The sequence below is a fragment of the Haliotis rubra genome, unplaced genomic scaffold (assembly GCF_003918875.1).
Source record: "Haliotis rubra isolate DU_JTF1 unplaced genomic scaffold, ASM391887v1 Scf10, whole genome shotgun sequence".
Taxonomy (NCBI): Eukaryota; Metazoa; Mollusca; class Gastropoda; order Lepetellida; family Haliotidae; genus Haliotis; species Haliotis rubra.
The window spans coordinates 1,518,091-1,537,894 of NW_025764892.1; the positions used below are offsets into that span (position 1 = coordinate 1,518,091).

The 19,804-nt window shown below is 37.4% G+C and overlaps 2 protein-coding genes across 2 annotated transcripts in view; one reads left to right on the plus strand and one right to left on the minus strand.

Annotated features, from left to right (window-relative positions):
• The window catches only part of LOC124253721 (mutS protein homolog 5-like), a 69,558-nt gene extending 51,493 nt beyond the window's left edge, over positions 1-18,065 (minus strand). Inside the window, 2 exon segments of the mRNA XM_046687572.1 lie at positions 1,989-2,452; positions 17,946-18,065. Coding sequence (XP_046543528.1) covers positions 1,989-2,426 — 438 coding nt within the window. The 5' untranslated portion in view covers positions 2,427-2,452; positions 17,946-18,065.
• A 215-nt stretch (positions 18,066-18,280) lies between these two features.
• Positions 18,281-19,789, plus strand: LOC124253796 (transcription factor AP-1-like). The gene has a single exon (XM_046687676.1). It carries the CDS (start codon positions 18,460-18,462, stop codon positions 19,405-19,407), a length of 948 nt encoding a protein of 315 aa, XP_046543632.1. The 5' UTR covers positions 18,281-18,459; the 3' UTR covers positions 19,408-19,789.
• The last annotated feature ends 15 nt before the right edge of the window (positions 19,790-19,804 follow it).

The window sequence follows — 19,804 nt, forward strand, 5'->3', positions numbered from 1 at the left end:
TCCTAACATGGTGGCAGGTCAACTTCTTCACATTCTGCAACAGGCTAATGCACGACCCATACACAGCACAAACCTTCTTCAGCATCACAATCTTTTCCTGAAAAGACCATCGCTGTCTATGGACCAAGCACCAAAAGAACACATATGTAGGACGAAATGGGGATGAGCCTTTCTGATGGGGCACAACCGAAAAATTTCAATGAGTCTGAACTTACTTTGCTTTGGCGCCAGATTTCAGAAGCTTTCACGAGGAGGGTCATCTCATCGATGAGATGAAGATGTGTAGCTGTGCTCTAGGCAAATGGTGGCCATACCCATTACTGACATTGACGAATGTATGAAATTTAAATTAGACCCCCGAAATTGTTATCGTTAAAGTATGGTTGCATGAAATGAATGACTGCTTTGGTTTTTCTTATGTATCCATCCTGATTGACAATTTCAATTTCAGGGGCAACCAGGGCCCCTTTTCACAAAGCCCTCGTAAGCCTAATATCTCATAACTTTTCTCGTAGCATTCATACTTCCTATACTTTAAAACTGACTTACAAAAGTTGTAGCGCTACGAGAGCTTTGTGAAACGGGCCCAGACTTTTTCAATATTTATCAGGGAGATTTCGGACATGCCTTTCCAATGGATTTCAGAATATTTAAGTCTACTATCCACAAATGGACTCTTGACAACACTTTCAACAGAATTTAGAGTTACAATATGAATTGTATGGAGTTTACTTGATAAAAGAGACCTGGCTTGACTTAAGCTTCAGACCAGTGGCTTAAGACAAAGACTGATAAGCATCCGTGTGATATTGATTTCTGACTGATCATGCTGATAAGATTAGTTCCTAGGAACATATCATTACGTCTTGTGGTGCTGTCAGTAATGGCTATACAACAGGCAAACTGCTGACATGTGATTAAGTAGGATGTATGGTGGTGGCAAACCCCTCACCTAGTTTCATAACTCATCCTATGCATTACACGTTTCCAATACTCTTCTCAAATTACTACTATATACTTTCTTCAATTAATATCCACCATGGTAAACTTGAATCTGTACCTCAGAACCAACAAACTACTCATATTAATCTTATACAAACATACCAATGCCAATAAAAGCTCTTATGTTGACAATGTAACGCAAATCTGCTGTAATACCAAATTCATCGACCCTGGAGCTTTTCTCTGATCAAATAACATACATTAAGGGATTTGTAATAAGCCTGAGAAAACACTGCCACAGCTTAGGTTCAGACAACAAACATGAATACATAAAACTATACGTGCACCCTATTAACGTATCTTGCAATCATAATCCATATGCGCCTACATTGTGCATTCCTTGAACAATCACTGGGATCTCAACATAAAAGTAAGATCCCAGCCTTGCTGCTTAACCTGCTTTTGTTTGGCGACAATACAAAAAGATGTGAGAGCATTAGTGTAAGCTGAAATATGTTGCAGCTGCATATGAACTCATTGTAAACTTAATGTGCTGCCACAAAAAGTACTGTGAGAAATCTCAGTGCATTTACCTTTGGTCTATAAGGTTCAAAGGTGCATGGCTGTGTTTTGCTAAAATGCACTTCCTTGGCTTAGGATTAATAGGGCCGGTGGTGTAGCCTAGTGGTAAAAGCGTCCGCTCGTCACGCCGAAGACCTGGGTTCGATTCCCCACACGGGTACAACATGTGAAGTCTGGTGGTGACCCCTGCCATGATATTGCTGGAATATTGCTAAAAGGGGCGTTAAACCATACTCACTCACTCACTCAGATTAATAGACCTAAAGTATTGATTCAAATTGATAAAAATTTGCCAAGTTTGCAGTATAGAAGTTTCTTCATTCATCCTTACAAGAAGTAAGATTGTCAATTGTAGGAAGAAGACAATGCATTGTGAACTGGTTACAGAACTGATAAAAAAACAACTAATGTACATATGGAGGAATGCATTGTTTAATGAATGAATCATTGCCTATTTGTCCTACCTGTGAATCAATGTCAGCAAAGTCCTCTTGTCTTTGTCTGAGTGTTGCCACATCTCCCTCCTCCATGTCTGACTGGGTGTCAGACACATCCAACCCATGGGTAGACATCTGGGCTGTCGTCTGGCTGGATGGACAGGGCGGCTGGTGAACAGGAGATGGGATGGGTGGATGGGGAGTCACACTGCTGGAACGACTGACAGAGGAGTTACTTGTAGGATGGAGTGATGGAGTGCTGGATTCAGCAGGTCTTGAACCAGTCGAGAAATAGCTGCCTGGAAGAGGTGATGCAGACAACTGTGGTGTTGAGTGAGTTGTGCCGAAACCAGAGAAATTACGTGTTGGATGGGTGGATGGGCAAATGGATGAACTTGATGCCATTTCAGTGGTTGGGTGATTGACTGGATGGCCAGTTTTGCTTGATGATTGACTCCCAAACATTTTCACAGGGTCTTTTTAAATTCAATCTGAAATAAGAGGTTAAAACGGTGAACATAGAAATTAGATGTTCTGTAGTATACAACAACAATATATGGTGTTTGAATAATTGAGTTTTATCTTATCTAATTTCAATTCAATTCCATATGTCTGCACACTTGAGGCACAAAAAGTAATTTGAAAAAGTGAGTGAGTGAGTTTAGTTCTACATCAGATTCAGCAATATTCCAGTTATATGGTGGGGATCTGTAAATAATCAAGCTTTGACCAGACAATCCAATGATCAATAGCATGAGCATCGACCTAAGCAATTGGGATACAATGTGTCAACCAAGTCAGCAAGCCTGACCACCCTATCCAGTTAGTCGTTCCTTAAGACAAGCATGGGTTACTGAAGATCAATTCTAACACATATCTTCACGGGTCAGTTTCAAAAATTTATGAAACAGATCTAACAGATCTAACAACAAACTACTTCTTACCAAATCCTCAAGTACTCAAGGATGGGTTAAAAAGTAGAAGTGATATTTAGTAGAAGTGTTTATCATGTTCATGAAAAGGAAGTCATCAAAAATACATTATACAATTTCAATGACAGGCATTCAGTAACCATTCTTGAAAACAAAAGATTTAGCACCAAAATCTGATCTAAGGGTAAATTAAATGTCTTTAAACAAGGCAATTTATTTTTCTTAGTTACTTAAAGTCACTATGTTACACCACACTTCTCTAAAAATACATAATGCATTTCTCTCAATAATACTAACTATCTGCCCTCAGGGAGGCTACCATATAATTTATTCAAATTGTTTTTACGCATTTAGATTGCAGTATTAAATTAAAAAGTTCAAATGAATTAATGCAACATTTCATTAAATCGACTCTCACGCCCTCTAACGGCCGAACATTATTTCAAGCAACCCCATAGAGTTATGTCCCTTGGAATGCTCTTTACGAACATGCTATGCATAACATGTGATTGAAACCAGTTTGGTAAACAGCGACAGTTTTCGATGTACGGAGCAATTGTTTACATTCCATATATGGCAAGTGTTCTCTGTTTTTAAGCTGTCCACTTCAAAGTTTCAATTATCGATTTCAGGCAAGTCATGAGGGATAATAAGTCTTTTATTGCATCAATAGGAAGAAAAAGTGAGTGCATATGCCCCAATATATATATAATATAGGCCAAAATATTGTCGAAAATGTGTGACATTGTGCCTTTAAGTACACTACATACATTTCAAACTGAAACATTCATTCTTGTGTGAAATTCAATTCAATTCAATCAAGTTCATTTCGAAATTCAGGCCACATGGCCATAGTAGAGTCGTAAGATAAAGTATCTTTTGGTCACATATCCAGAGTGTTACATCTCTGTCAGTCTCATTTTGAAACCTTTTCATAAATATGAAGCTATTGTGCATAGTACATTAATATCACACATTTTCAAACATAATTCTACCATTATGATATTTCTGCAACGTGGCAAGAAAACTATTTCTCAGGTGTGTACATTTCTTACATTAAACAAGACATGGTATTCATCTTCTATCGAACGAAGGTAACAGTTTTTACATACAGATTCTGTATCTTTTACAGATAATATTGACTAGAAAGTTATAATAAGATTATTACATGGTTTCTGTTGGCATTCATTGATTAGAATAGGGTTCATTTCATTAACCTGATAACAATTGCCACCCTGAACATAGAACATAATTAAAGAGAAGTGTTTCAGTAAAATTGTAAAAAAAACAACCTTTCATCGAGAAATAGATTAAGGAGCAGGCATTATCTTAACTGAGAGACAATCACAATTCAACTGTCAGAGTCTGTAATGAAGAAAACTTGATAAATTTACCTGCCAATGGCTAAAGTGTACCCTTCAATTTACAGTCTGGGTCATGACCACATAATACCTGGGCCCAGTTCCACAAAACCTTCTCAGCAGGAAGACATACTATAGTAGAGCTATCGAGGGACAGTGTGGTAGTCTAATGGTTAAAGCGTCCACTCATCACGCTGAAGGTTCAGGTTTGATTCCCCCACATGGGTAAAACATGTGAAGCCAAAGTCTGGTGTCCCCTTTCCAGATATTGTTGGAATATTGCTATAAGCGCTGTAAAACAATACTCACTCACTCAGTCAGTAGAAGCACTACCATACTTTAACATAGGCTTAAGGTGAGGTGACTTGAGGTGAAATTGGGTTTTACGTCGTGCTTGAGAATATTTCGCTTATATGACGACGTGCATGCGTGTGTATGTGTATGTGCGGCTGCTTGTACTAGCCCAGACTTAAGCTGAGATACCATGCTGCAGTGAAACATGAATACCCCACTTAGACACATTATACTGACTCCGAGCCAACCAGTCCTTATTGTACCCATTAATGCCGAGCGCCAGGCAGGGACCAACAAGTACCATATTTTAACGTCTTTTGGTATAACGCGGTTGGGGATCGAACCAGTGACCTTCCGCTCTCTGGGCGGACAATCTAACCACTACACCACGAAGGCGGTCCACATAGGCTTAAGACAGTTGTAGAGCTGAATGAGAGGATCACCTTGTGGACCAGGGAGCAGTTGTACAAAGCGATCGTAGCGCTAAGGTGACTTTAACTCCCATACCTTAACGTAGACTTAAGGTAGTTTTAGTGCTAAGGTTGCTTTGTACAACAGCACCCTGGGCCCTGAGCTAGAATGATGTTAACTACTTGCAAGTTTGTCACAAATTTCACAAATAAACCTTGAGTAATTTATCTGAAAATCCCAAAATGGTTCATAATGCACACTATGTGAAAACAGTGATATTTGATTCCAATTACAGCAAACAAATCACCACATTAACCTCTGTTAACTTTGCTTTTGGCTTCAGTCTCAAAATTTAGGACTTACATATGGCAGCTTTTTAAACATTTCTCACAAAATTTAGAAAGTGTAGAAGTTGTATTTCAAAAGATTTTTTGAAATAGTATTGACTACTATCATTGCAAAAGTTTAATCAATATCAATACATCAAAATTCATCAATTTTCAAAAATTCTCAAAAATTTTAGAAAGTGTAGAATTTGTATTTTACAAAATATTTTCAAATAATATTGACTGCTATCACTGCAAAAGTTCCATCAATATCAATACAGCAAAATTCATCAATATCAATATCAATACAGCAATATATTTATTTCATGCCAGTTAGGAGACAATTTCTCTACATTTCAAAACATGCAGTAATGATAATGCTTTTTGTTGAAACATGAACCCAAAATCGTCTTGTATGCAAAGGCTGATGGTACACAGATACTGAAGCTGATGACAAAGAAATAAAACCTGATCAAGTCATCTGTTTCCAACTTTTAACTGAGAAGTCATTACATTGTAGAAACACTCATTCACTGGCTCAATGGAAAGTCTGCACACTTCAGGCTTTTTTCAACAGTATCTCAGATAAAATTGAATTAAAACGTGCATGGTGCAATATTACATTTTGCCATAAGGCCAGATAAATTTTATTTCTTGTTTTACAATCCGCTGGTCGTATTTTTTCAAGAATACGAAAAAACAAAAAAATATATATAAAATCAAAATGTTAATGTGATATACTTTAAATACTCTTGAAATCAGTGTGAAACCTAAACTCACTCAACTTAGTTTTAGTTGATATAAACAAACCAAAAGAGTTAACATGGAAACTCATGTGGGTTTTTGCTTTGACTGGTGATTTTTTTTAAAAACATTTCCCGCCTGCCTCTAGGTTTTCTGAGGACAAAAATCTATCTGTAAAACAAGAGTTTGTGTCTTTACAAGCGGAACTTATCGTTAATTAAAAGACTATGCCTATTATCCATATCATGAACAACTATTGCAAGAACATTACATCACAAAACAACTCCCAAACCTGAATACATGTATTTTGTTTGAGAGGCTGTTATTGACGTGTTGATGGAAGAAAATATCTAATTGTGTCATTCCAGTGAAAAACACATCCAGGTGACAGAAAGACATGTTTTATTTGATTCCACAACCACAATGCCACAATACCAATTTGTTGGGAGAGGTGTGTGAATAAACCAATGAAAATGCAAATAATATATGTTTTTCATTTAATTCCTTCAGTAAAAGTTATTTCGCCAATTTTCAAAACCTTTTTTCACACTGTAAATAACACTAAGAAAATAATCATTCATAATGGCTGAAGATGTTCTTTCTCTTAATAATAACCATTGAATATCAAATCGTACATCATGCATATATAACATGCACTTTACTTCACTGTCAGATATCACAGACCAAGAATCAGATCCCAGCATTCATAATACCCCCAATTGTTTCCTGTTTGAAATATTTACAATATTATGTATATGTATCGGCTCTTTAAGAGATAACTTTTTCACTTCTTAAGGCTTAAGGTATTTCCAGCGACAAGAGACTCATTATCTTTGTGTTGTTCTACTTCATTAAATTACAGCGGTAGCCAGAAAAATAAATATTTACATCCTCTGTCACAGTTTTGGTCTCCAGTCAGTTGAATCTATATGATACCATGGTTTGAAATACATTCTGACATCAGGAACCACAGACTTTGGAAGCAAAGACCCTGACTATACACTTTTCAAACAACGTTGAAAGAAAGGTAAAATGCACCAGTTTTAAACTGAAGAAAACAGAAAATTCTGAACATAATGGCTGGTCATTTACTGTAGGCAACAGGCTGCAGCTTTTAAAACCCATACATGATATGTAAATTTACTACAATTCATAAGGACCCAAATGAATAAGAAACTATGGAATGACATATCTACCTCAGTGCCGTTGAACAAGCGATCTTAGTGCTAAGATGATTGTTGCTTCCATTCCTTAATATAGACTTACCACTGTCGTAGCACTAAGGCTCCTTCATACAACAGCACCCTGACATGACATATGGCAAACTTTATGTCATATCTAGGTTGTTTAAACATCAACAAAGTAGCATCATGTTTCTCTTTTAAACTTATTACATCAAGTTTAAAGAGACTTATGCTCAACAAAGGAACATGCTCAACAAAGTGAATATGTTGTCCACCACAGCCTGTGCTTGCAAGCTTTATAAGGACAGCCTGTGAACAAAAACTGTTCTGTCCAAGCAGAAGGTTGCCTGTCGGATCAACGCCAAAATATCAGGGTGCTGTTGTACAAAACAACCTTGGCGATAAGTCACCTTAGCGCTAAGATCGCTTTGTACAACAGCACACAAGGCACGATGACATATAACAACATCAGCAATGTCACCAATAGTAACCAATCCATCATATTAGAGGGCCCTTACAACCACAAGTGCTCCATTGAAACTCCACTTGGATAAGTGATAGGAAGTTACATATACTGGTTGAGAAAGAACAGCCAAAATAGTAGTATCTTGTTTAAACTTGGATTTTATCATTCATGCACCCATGTTACATACCGGTACATATACTTGAATGAAAACATCACTTCACTCAAAGACTCCAAACAGAGAGCGAGTTTAGCTTTTAGCAGTATTCCAGCAATATCACGGTAGGGGGACACCAGTAAAGGACTTCACACATTGTACCCATGTGGGGAATCGTACCTGGTCTTTGGCATGATGAGTGAACACTTTAACCACTAGGCTACCCCACCACACCCTACTCCAAACAAACACTGACATGGTTAAACCACCTGCATTTATTGACTCATAACTTGTTTCAAAAGTTAATTGAACTATTCATGGTTACCGGTACATCATCAAATCTGCAGTGTCTTTACACAGAGCAATTAAAACAGTGAACCAAGAATAAGATAACCCTGTTAAAAGAACTCCAATGAAATCAAGAAACGAAACATTTATTAAACCTTGGTTAAAAAACTCAGCCCCAGTCGAGACACCCCAGCAGCTATCAAACCTTGTTAAAAGAACTCCTCCCAAGACGGGAAACAGCCTAACAACTATAAACTACTGTTAAAACTACTCCTCAGAATTTGAGACAACCCAGTAACTATCCAACCCTGTTAAAAGAATTCCTTCCCATTCGAGAAACAGCCTGACAACTATCTAACCCTGTAAAAAGAACTCCTCCAAAGTCAGGAAACAACCCTAAAACTATCCAAGCCTGCTAGAAAATCTCATTCCAAGTGAAGAAACACCCTAACAACTATCAAACCCTGTTAAAAGTACTCCTCCCAAGTCCGGAAACAGACCAACTACTATGAAACCTTGTTAAAAGTAATTTTCCCAAGTCAGGAAACAGACCAACAACTATCAAATCCTGTTAAAAATACTCCTCCCAAATCGAGAGACAACCCCGAACCTATCAAACCTTGTTAAAAGAACTCCTCCCAAGTCGAAAGACAACCCAGACAACCCTGTTTCGAAAATCTCATTCCAAGTGAAGAAACACCCTAACAACTATCAAACCCTGTAGAATGCACTCCTGTCAAGTCCAACACAACCAAACAACTGTCAAATGTCACCTAACATATCCTTCCAAAAAGTCCAAAAACAACACAACTGTCAAACCTTGTAAAAAGTAATCCTAACACAAGCCCACAATACCACCCAACAACTGTCAAACCCAGTAAAAAGTGTTCCTAAGTCCAGCATACAACAAAACAACAGTAAAAACCCTGTTAAAAGTACTCCTCCAAGTCGAGAAACACCCCAACTTAACATGATGAAGTGAACGCTCACAATTTCAAAATGATTCAGTCAACAAGCACCCACCCCTCATGCCCCTCACCCTACATACTGGTATGTTTGTTTGTCTGTGTGAACCCTTCCCTGACCTGACCTACATCGCAGCCTGGATGAGTCACCGCGATAATAATAGCACACGTATATAATTGCATATCAACATATCCCTGCCTGACTGCGAGGAGAGGGCTTTCCTCAGCCATGGACTAGACACCGGGCCAGCTTTAATCAATACAGTCTGCATAAAAATTAGTCTGTCGTAATAATGTGCTCAGTAAATCCATTTAGGAACGTCGAAATCCCCTTCAATCAAACTGATGGAACTCTGAAGAATTATTGATTTTTCTTTCTTTTCTGAGATCATGTCTTTTAAAGAAAATGTTTAGCCAAGGCGGATTGATTTATTGACATCTAGATTATGCAAAATCTGGATTGGCAATTTCTGAGCAACATGTAATTTTAGAATTTGACATTGAAATCCTATTTTGCCCTAAGCTATTGCCAGATGATGTTGAATAATGTATAATCATTTCCTATCTGATGGCTCTTTCTCTGATAGATACTACACATACACACGCATTGAAGCTTTTAGTTAACATATCATTTGTTCTATGTCATGTAGACCTTGAAATAATGTTTGATGGATTGAAATGCTGTTACAAAGATGGACCAAATTAAACTACTTTCAAAATTTAAACTTTAAATTTTTATTCCAGTACACTTGGGGAGTATACAATACCTATGTTAATTTCAAGGGGAGTATTTTCATTCATCGAAATTCAATTTTATATATTACAATACAACCAATTAAGTACCCGCATAATTGCACATGCTTCAGGAACTGGTCATTACAAATGGTGAGTGTGGAGGCGGGAAGAATTATGGTGGGGCAGATAACAGTGACACAGGAAAATGGGGTCCAAACTTTTATCAAGGTTAGGAAGACTGGGATGTGAAAACAGGATAGTTCTGTTTTTTAAATAGGTTCATAATACTGATAATGCACTAAGGGTGTGGTCATTCAATCAGGGAACGGGTCCAAGGGAGAATAGCAAAGATACAGTCCTTAAAACAGTTCTCTTTCTCCCATCTCCCACCCAAATAACGAATGACCATTCCCTAAGTATATTATCAATATAAGTACAATATCAATATTATAGTATCATTATCAATATTATCAACCTATTTAAAAAAGTAGAACTGTCAGTTACTTACTCTGAGTGTAGTGTGATAAAATGGTCTTTTTTTAATATGTGAAATACATATGGGACACATCTTGGGATTGAGTATAAATTACTCTCATAGTTAACTTGTGCAAATGTTGAGACATCACTACACACTGGATGTTGATTGATACAGAGCTTTGATTGATTTCAAACACGACCACAATTGTAGTCATGTACATGTACTTCATTTCATTATATTTCACATTTTAGCCCATGCTAAACCCTTCCCATATGCATAACTATATCATCTGAAAAACATGACATACAACAGTAAAAACGCTGTTAAAAGTACTCTTCCAAGTTGAGAAACACCCCAACTTACCATGATGTAGTGAGCGCTCACAGTTTCAAAATGATTCAGTCAACAAGCACCATGTATGTTTTACCAATAGGGATGACAAGACTTTATGGATGATCAACTTCTTTATTTTTGACTATTTTTTGTCAAAATAAAGAAGTTGATCAGTCATAAAGTCTTGTCATCCCTATACCACCAACTTCTAGAATGTTAATCAAACAAATCATATATTTTACCAATGTTATACATTTTGAATGTGTAATTTGACCCTGAAATAAGTACTACAAAAAGCTTCTTTTTTTTCTCTTTTCTTATTTTGTGTGTGTGTGTGTATTATTGCATGTATCGTCGTCTGATGTGTGTGTGTGCTTGTGTGCGTACGTGCATGTGTGTGTGTCTGTCAAATTTACAGCTGTCTCAAAGTAAAACAATGTATATTCCTTATTTATTCATCATTTCGGAGTTCCAACCTTGGGTAACTGGAAGTATAGGTCATTTCAACTACAACAGAATGGTATTTGACTGTAGTACGAACTCTGACTTTTTCATACCCACAGGGAACTATTGCTGCAATTAAGAAATCACCTCAAAGACCACCACAGTTATTAAGCTGAATGGTGAAGTCTCCATATCGGCAATGATTTCATTAATCATACGAACTGGTCCAATTTTGTAACATGGCCACCACGGCTTTCATGTTGGTTGTACTGATTTTAGTCATGTATCAGATATCAAAGTGTTATTTAATAGATTGTAAACCTTCAATTGCTTTGAATAATTTTGTTTTGATGCATAAATGACACCAACCTTCATACAAAATGTTAATTGATCACTCAGCTATTTCTGCATGTGTAATTAAAGTACAGTGAATGTGTATGACTACATTTCTTACCAGTGTTTTCCCAGTCTTTTGCCCTCAGAAACCACTGGGTTAAGAAACTATAACTCTGTACAGGATGTGAGTGATTACTTTAGCTTCCATCCATTTTAATTGAAATTTCGCTGTTATTTTTTATGTAAAATATAATCCACACCAATCATTCATTATCATGATTCATTATTTTTTGTTTATTTTTAAACCCATTGAGCAAGTTAATAATTTCAATTTCCATAATATATTGATTCAGGGCATAAAAGCCATATGACTATTTCAACATGATAAAATAAAAATAAAACTCATGCATGTCCTTGTGACTAGCACTAGATCGTTGTCAAATGAATGATATATTTATTAATCAATTAATCAAAATTTCATTAAATATATTTTGGGGAAAGAGCATTTATTCCCTTCTCAACCATGTGAACTTGGATACAGACAGGGTAAGAACCAATTACTTTTTAAAATTAATTCAAGGCCAAGAAGCAAGTGTGTACCAACCAAACATTCAGGCTCCTCTGATGACAGCTACTCAACTGCTGCCGTACCATGCTTCCTGGATGCCGTCTTGTTGCAGTTAATGAAAATTCTAGACCGTTAATCAAGAGATGTTCCAATTCACTGATTTCACTGACGACTTACATTTTCCAACCATGGAAGCAATAATGAATCTGTTATTTATCATCTAACAATTAAATTTATTCATATTAAACTTTGGGTGATAACAAAATTAGAAGTATGACATGGACATGGCCTGCTGTTTGTAGACTAAAGGGTATTCATATTTTGGTTGTAGTCAATTAAAGTAAAGATGCACCAAAACAGAGGGTTTATATTTGATTTAGCAATTCTGATTAATGATGAATTATTAATAGATCAATGATTATGCTTTTCTAAACATAGTATTCAACCTAAAACTTCCAACCATTTACATGTACAGCACACGAATGGGAAAGCAAAATAGATCACGTCGTAACACAAGAGCATATGTCAAAATGCTTTGAAGTCAATCAGAAATCATCTATTGATAACTCCATCCGAAACTTTCAATACAAATTACTTCACCGAATAATTTCAACTAAATCTTTCCTCTATAAGATCGGACAAAGTGATGATCAGCATTGCTCTTTTTGTGAACATGAAAATGAAACCATTGAACACTTATGTTACAGAATGCTGTAAAGTTCAGCTTCTAATTGACAGTTTTATGAGTTGGTTCGAAAATGAAACCAGTCGTAGTATTAATTTCAGTCTCTCTTCATTTCTTTTGGGTGACCCCAATGAAAGTTTTCTTGTCAACAACCTATACACTATCATGAAAAAATATATCTACAAATGTAAATGCATGCTTAAACAATTAAATTTTAACCACCTCCTACAAATTATAAGACTTCATTACAATGTTGAAAAGTATATATTTGGTGAAGATAATGAAAACTTTGAGAAAATGGTCTGGCTGTTTTACAGTTTAAACAACAAGTCTACCTCATCTTGTCCTCGCTCCAACCCTTTAACCTATCCCTCCTCTTTGTCTCTCCCTCTCTCTCTGTCTCTCTTAAAAAAAATTTTACAAATTTTTTTAAAAAATACAGCACACGAGAACCACCCACAAGTCACTCAGTTTCTAAACTGGACCATGGTAGCTGTAAGTGATTTTAGTTTAAATTTAATCTAACACAGGCAGTATTTCAACCATACCGTGATGAGAACTTGAACAGTAGTTAGAATAAAAACCTCTTATCGATGGTCAGTATAACTAGATTTTCACATGTACAAATTAGTACTGTGTTAATAAGAATTATAACTGGTTAACACTGGTTATGTGAACATGGAATATATATTGGAAAAAGGTTTAAAAGGTTCCGGTTATGTGTTTGATTGGCATTTAGAAGTTGATGAATAATAAGACAGGTTTGATACTTGTGGATAATAACTTCTTTATTTTATCATGATGTGATATTTCAGTATAGAATCTAAACCAAAATGTTGCATCATAATATAATAAAGAAGTTTTTATCCATAAAGAATCATACCTTTCTTATTAGGTCCCTGTTAGTTGGTTTTAACACTACAATATTGCAGCTGTATGAAAGTGGTTTGTGAATAATAGAAGTTGGATCAGACAAACTACTGGTTAAAAATGAAACATACAACTTTATGGATGACAACTTCTTATTTATTGCATAGAGCAACATTTCGATGTAGATTCTTACACCATTATCAAGCTAAAAGTCACTTCTTATTTATTGCATAGAGAGACATTTCAATGTAGATTTTACACCATTATGCAGTCACTTCTTATTGATTGCATAGAGAGACATTTCAATGTAGATTCTTACATCGTTAACAAGCTAAAAGTCACTTCTTATCTATTGCATAGAGCGACGTTTCGATGTAGATTCTTACACCGATATCAAGTTGTCATCCATGTTTCATTTTTGACTCACTTACTTCTAGAATGCCGATCACACAATTGAACTACTGGTTATTGATACTGATCAACATTATGACCATCATACTATGTATTGTGGGTACAATTACATGCTATCCACTTAGTCACCTGATCAACATCCACTTAGTAGCCCTGTATGACATCAACTTAGTAGCCCTGTATGATATCCACATAGTAGCCCTGTGAGACATCAACCTAGTAGCCCTGTATGACATACACTTAGTAGCCCTGTGAGACATCCACTTAGTAGCCCAGTATGGCACCCACTTAGTAGCCCTGAGAAACATCCACTTAGAAGCCCTGTATGACATCCACTTAGTAACCCTGTATGACATCCACCTAGTAGCCCTGTATGACATCCACTTAGTAGCCCTGCATGACACCCACTTAGTAACCCTGCATGACATCCACTTAGTAGCCCTGTATGACATCCACTTAGTAGCTCTGTATGACATCCACTTAGTAGCCCTGTATGACATCCACTTAGTAGCCCTGCATGACATCCACTTAGTAGCCCTGCATGACATCCACTTAGTAGCCCTGCATGACATCCACTTAGTAGCCCTGCATGACATCCACTTAGTAGCCCTGCATGACATCCACTTAGTAGCCCTGCATGACATCCACTTAGTAGCCCTGCATGACATCCACTTAGTAGCCCTGCATGACATCCACTTAGTAGCCCTGTATGACATCCACTTAGTAACCCTGTATGACATCCACTTAGTAGCTCTGTATGACATCCACTTAGTAGCCCTGTATGACATCCACTTAGTAGCCCTGTATGACATCCACTTAGTAGCTCTGTATGACATCCACTTAGTAGCCCTGAGAGACATCCACTTAGTAGCCCTGAGAGACATCCACTTAGTAGCCCTGTATGACATCCACTTAATAACCCTGTATGACACCCACTTAATATCCCTGTATGACATCCACTTAGTAGCCCTGCATGACATCCACTTAGTAACCCTGTATGACATCCACTTAGTAACCCTGTATGACATCACTTAGTAGCCCTGTACGACATCCACTTAGTAGCCCTGAGAGACATCCACTTAGTAGCTCTGTATGACATCCACTTAGTAGCCCTGTATGACATCCACTTAATAACCCTGTATGACATCCATTTAATAGCCCTGTGTGACATCCACTTAGTAGCCCTATATGACATCCACTTAGTAGCTCTGTATGACAACCACAGGTTGCTGGGGCCTGATGTAAATATGAATGACATTCACCATTTTGGTGAAACAAAATATATCATGAGACAGACAAACACAACTCATATAAAATACCCCATCAGGTGAAACAAAGGTGAGAGGTCTGTGTTACTGATTGTTGGGTTTTTTAATTTTAATTCCTTGATTCTGACCACCCCTGAAACACAACCTACGCAACCTACCTCAGGTGAAAGAAAAAGGTGAGCGATTTCACAACTCCACTAAACACACTTCCACTTTACATCCTAATATCGCCTGTTGTTCAAACACATACATTGTTTTTCTTCTTCAGAACATTAACTTCAAATCAACCCTGACAACATCTGTTTTATTGTTTAAATTAATTCTGACCATGCCTGAAACAAGACACTTGTCTGGCCATTCAGTTGTTGATTATAGGAGCATCAAAATTTAGCAATGGTCACTTTGTCAGCTCTAGATTTTAAACTGCAGAACATGCATGACACAATTTCTTCTTTTCCCGTGTAACACACCACTCAGCGCCTCAAACATTCTGCTGCCTGCTCAAGATATTATCTTCAACACTACATTAGTTTTTCATAATTGCTCATAGCAAAATGAAGGACTGTGTTCTGGTGATGTTCATGCTAAGATGAATAGATTGAAAACGATTTTTTTCTGTATGACTGAGAAAAAGCTTGTGAGAGAGATCATTTCATTTCAAGATTCCTGTAACTGATTTGAACTCAAACCCCATTCAGCCAGCCAGCCCAAAACTCTGGTCTCATCTCAAATTCTTGCCAACAAAATTCTCACGCACTTGAGATATGTATATATTAGCCAAATCTAACAATTCGTCTTTTGGACTGGATTTCTTTTACAAAGCCAAACTTCATTCTAATTACAGTATGTACTTACTATACGTAAAAATATAGAAGTTTTATGGTATTTGCATATGGCTTAACATGTTCAAACAAGATAAAATAATATCACAGACAGCAAGCAAACATTTCTTAGCAGGAAACTCATAGCTATGTTTTGTTCAGAATGAGTGATCTTCTGCCGGTCCAGCTTTTTATTGCTGTTTAATGTCACACTTAGCAATACAGCAGCCATTATGGTCAAAGAATAATGGTCAAAGAACAACTGAGTCTGAAGCACACAATCCAGCAATCCAGGGATTGAAATAATGACCATCAATGTAATGGGATATAATGACATATATCAACCAGTGAACCCTAGACCTGAAGTACTTCTCTTATGACCAGCACAGATTGCAGCTTTCCAGCTGTATATATATATATCAAAATAGAACATATTCAAAACTTTGAAACTAATGACTTCATACATTATAAATGGTAATATTGAAAAACAAGTTTGTCCTATTAAACTTAACAAGTAAAATGTACTTTTCCAGAAGAAACATAACAAGTTATAGGTGGTGTGAAAAAAATTAGTACACGATCGTTCATAATTTATGGCTAGGGGATTGATGATGATTTTAAGGGGGGGTCACCCATTTTATTCTGGGTAGTAGGGAGGGGTCATCAATTTTGTAAACATGTACTAGGGGGAGGGTCAGTGATTTTGTACATTATATGTGGGGTGTGTGTGTAGCGTGGCGTCACACTTACTTTGTACATACATTTTAGGGGGGGGGGTGTGTATACACATTGTACATGCTTCGCCATAAAATTCGCATATTGGGGTAAATTTGAGTCATTATCAACTCAAGGGTCTCTATGTTGAGTTCAAGACAAGACATTTAATACATCCAATTCAAAGCATATCTGATTCGAAGTTAAACTAATGATAGATACAATAAGAGTTTGCTTGTACAAGACTATGAGTTTAACACAACTAGAGATGAGATACATCCAAGCGAAAGAAAAGAGGGATTTAGCATGTTGAGTGTATGAATGTTTAAAAAAATATCCCTTTGACTATCATTAATAATTTTGAACCTGCATTTACACATACTGTCCCTCATCTGCTTTCTACGAATGGAAGGACTAAGCTGGTTCAAATATGAACTCAAACTCAATAAACATCTTTAGATTCCTTGAACTGGTTAAATGTTTTTGTTCATATGTGTAACAGAGATAAGTGTGTATTGTCATTATGATTTCATCATATCCCTTTCAGATAAGCATAGGACAGTCAAAATGTGTTTTATTTAATATCCTGTGTCTGACTATGCCTGTAGGTCTCAGACTTGTGATAACTGATGCATTGAACCTTAACATGATGCTTTATATCCTATGACAAAAGGCATGTATTAAAAAGGGAGGTCCCAATTAAAGTCAAGGGGTCACCCAATACATTTTAGATTTATATCAAACCCTTCTGTATAAACTCTATCAATTACAAAGTTTGTGGCATTTTGCTTATGGTGGACGCAAAAGAGTTTAGGGGGCGTGACTCTATGGAAGGATTTGATCACACTTTCAAGAAAAATTGGAACGACAATCAAGTACACGTCTGCCCAATATCACATTGTATCAAATTACTACACAAGAAATCTCAGTACGTTTGAGTTCATATACATAGGGAGTCGAGTAGAATATACGTTTGCTAGTAACTACATCCATCTCTGTTTGACAGTTGTAAATCTGACACGGGTGACCTGCATCAACTTCAAATCATCATTGGCCGACGTAGTGAAGTATCGGCCACAAACTCATCGCACACGGTAGATCAATGTTCCTCAAATACGCAAATGTGATCCCAAAATTCAACTAGATCTACAAGCTTATGACTCTGACCTAAATAGATCGTGTGCAAGAGAACATACACATTGTCATTCGATCAGTGTTTTCACCCCAACAAATCCCCGAGAGCCCCTCAATTGTAATGCTGTTATGGCGTGTCAGGGTGAAGTTCATTCAGTACGACCTTTACCCAAGATGGAGGGAAATCCCTCTTCCATATAAGGAAGTATGTGCACTACGTCATCGAAAAACATATCCCATGATGCCTTTCGAAGTTCTATTTCTAAACCATCCAATCACGTCGTTGATCGTTCGGATATGTCACGTGCTGTATGATCTCATCGGCAGCCAATGAGGTTGCACTTCAGTGATGTCATTCTATTTTTAGGAAAGTGACTCATCTGTTAAATAGGCGGTAGACCTTCTCCACGTTTAGGTTAGAAAAGACCGTGCTCACGATCACAGCTACTCAGTGTGTTGAAAACTTTCACGATATCACGACTGTTCTCTTGACTTGAGACCATTACGGTTTCAGAGGTAAAGTTCACGTGAAGAAACTTTTTCCTTCAGTCAAACTGTTTTAATTGTGTGTTCATCATGGAAACTAATTTCTACGAGACGGACGATGCGGCGAGAGAAATGCGACAGGCCATGAAGAGAAAAATAAATTCATCGCTGGGACTGTTTTCAAATTCCGGCAGTGGTGACAGAGATGCCGTGAACAGACTGAAGCAAAACATGAAATTGGACTTTAATTCCGAAGGATCAAAGAAGTCGAAGTTTAGTCTGCTTCAGTCTCCCGACCTAAATATGCTTAAACTGGCGTCACCTGAACTTGAGAAAATGATTATTCAGGCAAACGGCATGGTCACCACGACGCCGACACCAACTCAGTTTATTTTCCCGAAGTTTGTCACAGAGGAGCAAGAAGCTTATGCTAGGGGATTTGTAGATGCTTTGGCCGAACTACACGATCCCAACCAGACAGAGAATATCCCTGTCGCTCTTCAAGGCAAGGGTGTGGTTTCTAGTCAGTCGCTACCCCAGACCTCAAAGGGGGGTGTGACCCTATTCGCCCCGAACTCGAACTCTGTCTCATCCTTCAATTCAGCACCCGTGACCACTCAGGGACTGACCACTACTACCTCATTGCCTGGAGGACTAACTGTGTCGTCTGCTTCACGTTCGTTGAAATCTGTGAGTAACAATGACTTACTTCTTCCTCGCTTGAAAGAGGAGCCACAAACTGTCCCATGTATTGAGAACACCCCTCCCCTCTCGCCCATCAACATGGAAAATCAAGAGGTAATCAAACTGGAGAGGAAGAGGGCACGAAACCGAGTTGCAGCTAGAAAGTGCCGAACGAGGAAACTTGAAAGAATTTCACGTTTGGAGGACCGTGTCAAGGATCTGAAAGGACAAAATGCCGATCTTGTTACAACTGCCACAACTCTTCGAGACCAAGTGTGTAAGTTGAAAAGGCAGATAATTGACCATGTCAACAGCGGCTGTCAAATCATGATGACACAAAACATCTCATTCTAAGATCTGACATGTGTTTCCAATGATCAAAGACTTATAAACTGCAGGGACAGAATTCTCAGTGCTTTCCATGGCCAAAAATGTGATGTGATATTCAGACTTGACTCCTGGTACGGTGACTGACTCGGAAGCAACAGTCCGAGAGCTGGTTGATGTTGTTGGAACTGTTGAACGGTTCGGTTTGTCAGTTAGTACCACGTAGTACGGATATTTTTATTTTTGTAAATTTGTACATATGCAAGACTTTGCGATTCAGAGGTGCTTTTGTTTCTTGAATTCTTTGCAATGTGCGAAGATGGTTCAAGTGCGAGATACGATGTCATTTCATTCATTATGTATATATATATCATTCCACCCACTAAATTAAAGGTTATCGAAGTTTAAATCTGTTTGTATGTTG

Excerpts from the sequence above, each read along its gene's own strand:
- LOC124253796 (XM_046687676.1), top strand. The coding sequence starts at position 18,460 with ATGGAAACTAATTTCTACGAGACGGACGATGCGGCGAGAGAAATGCGA.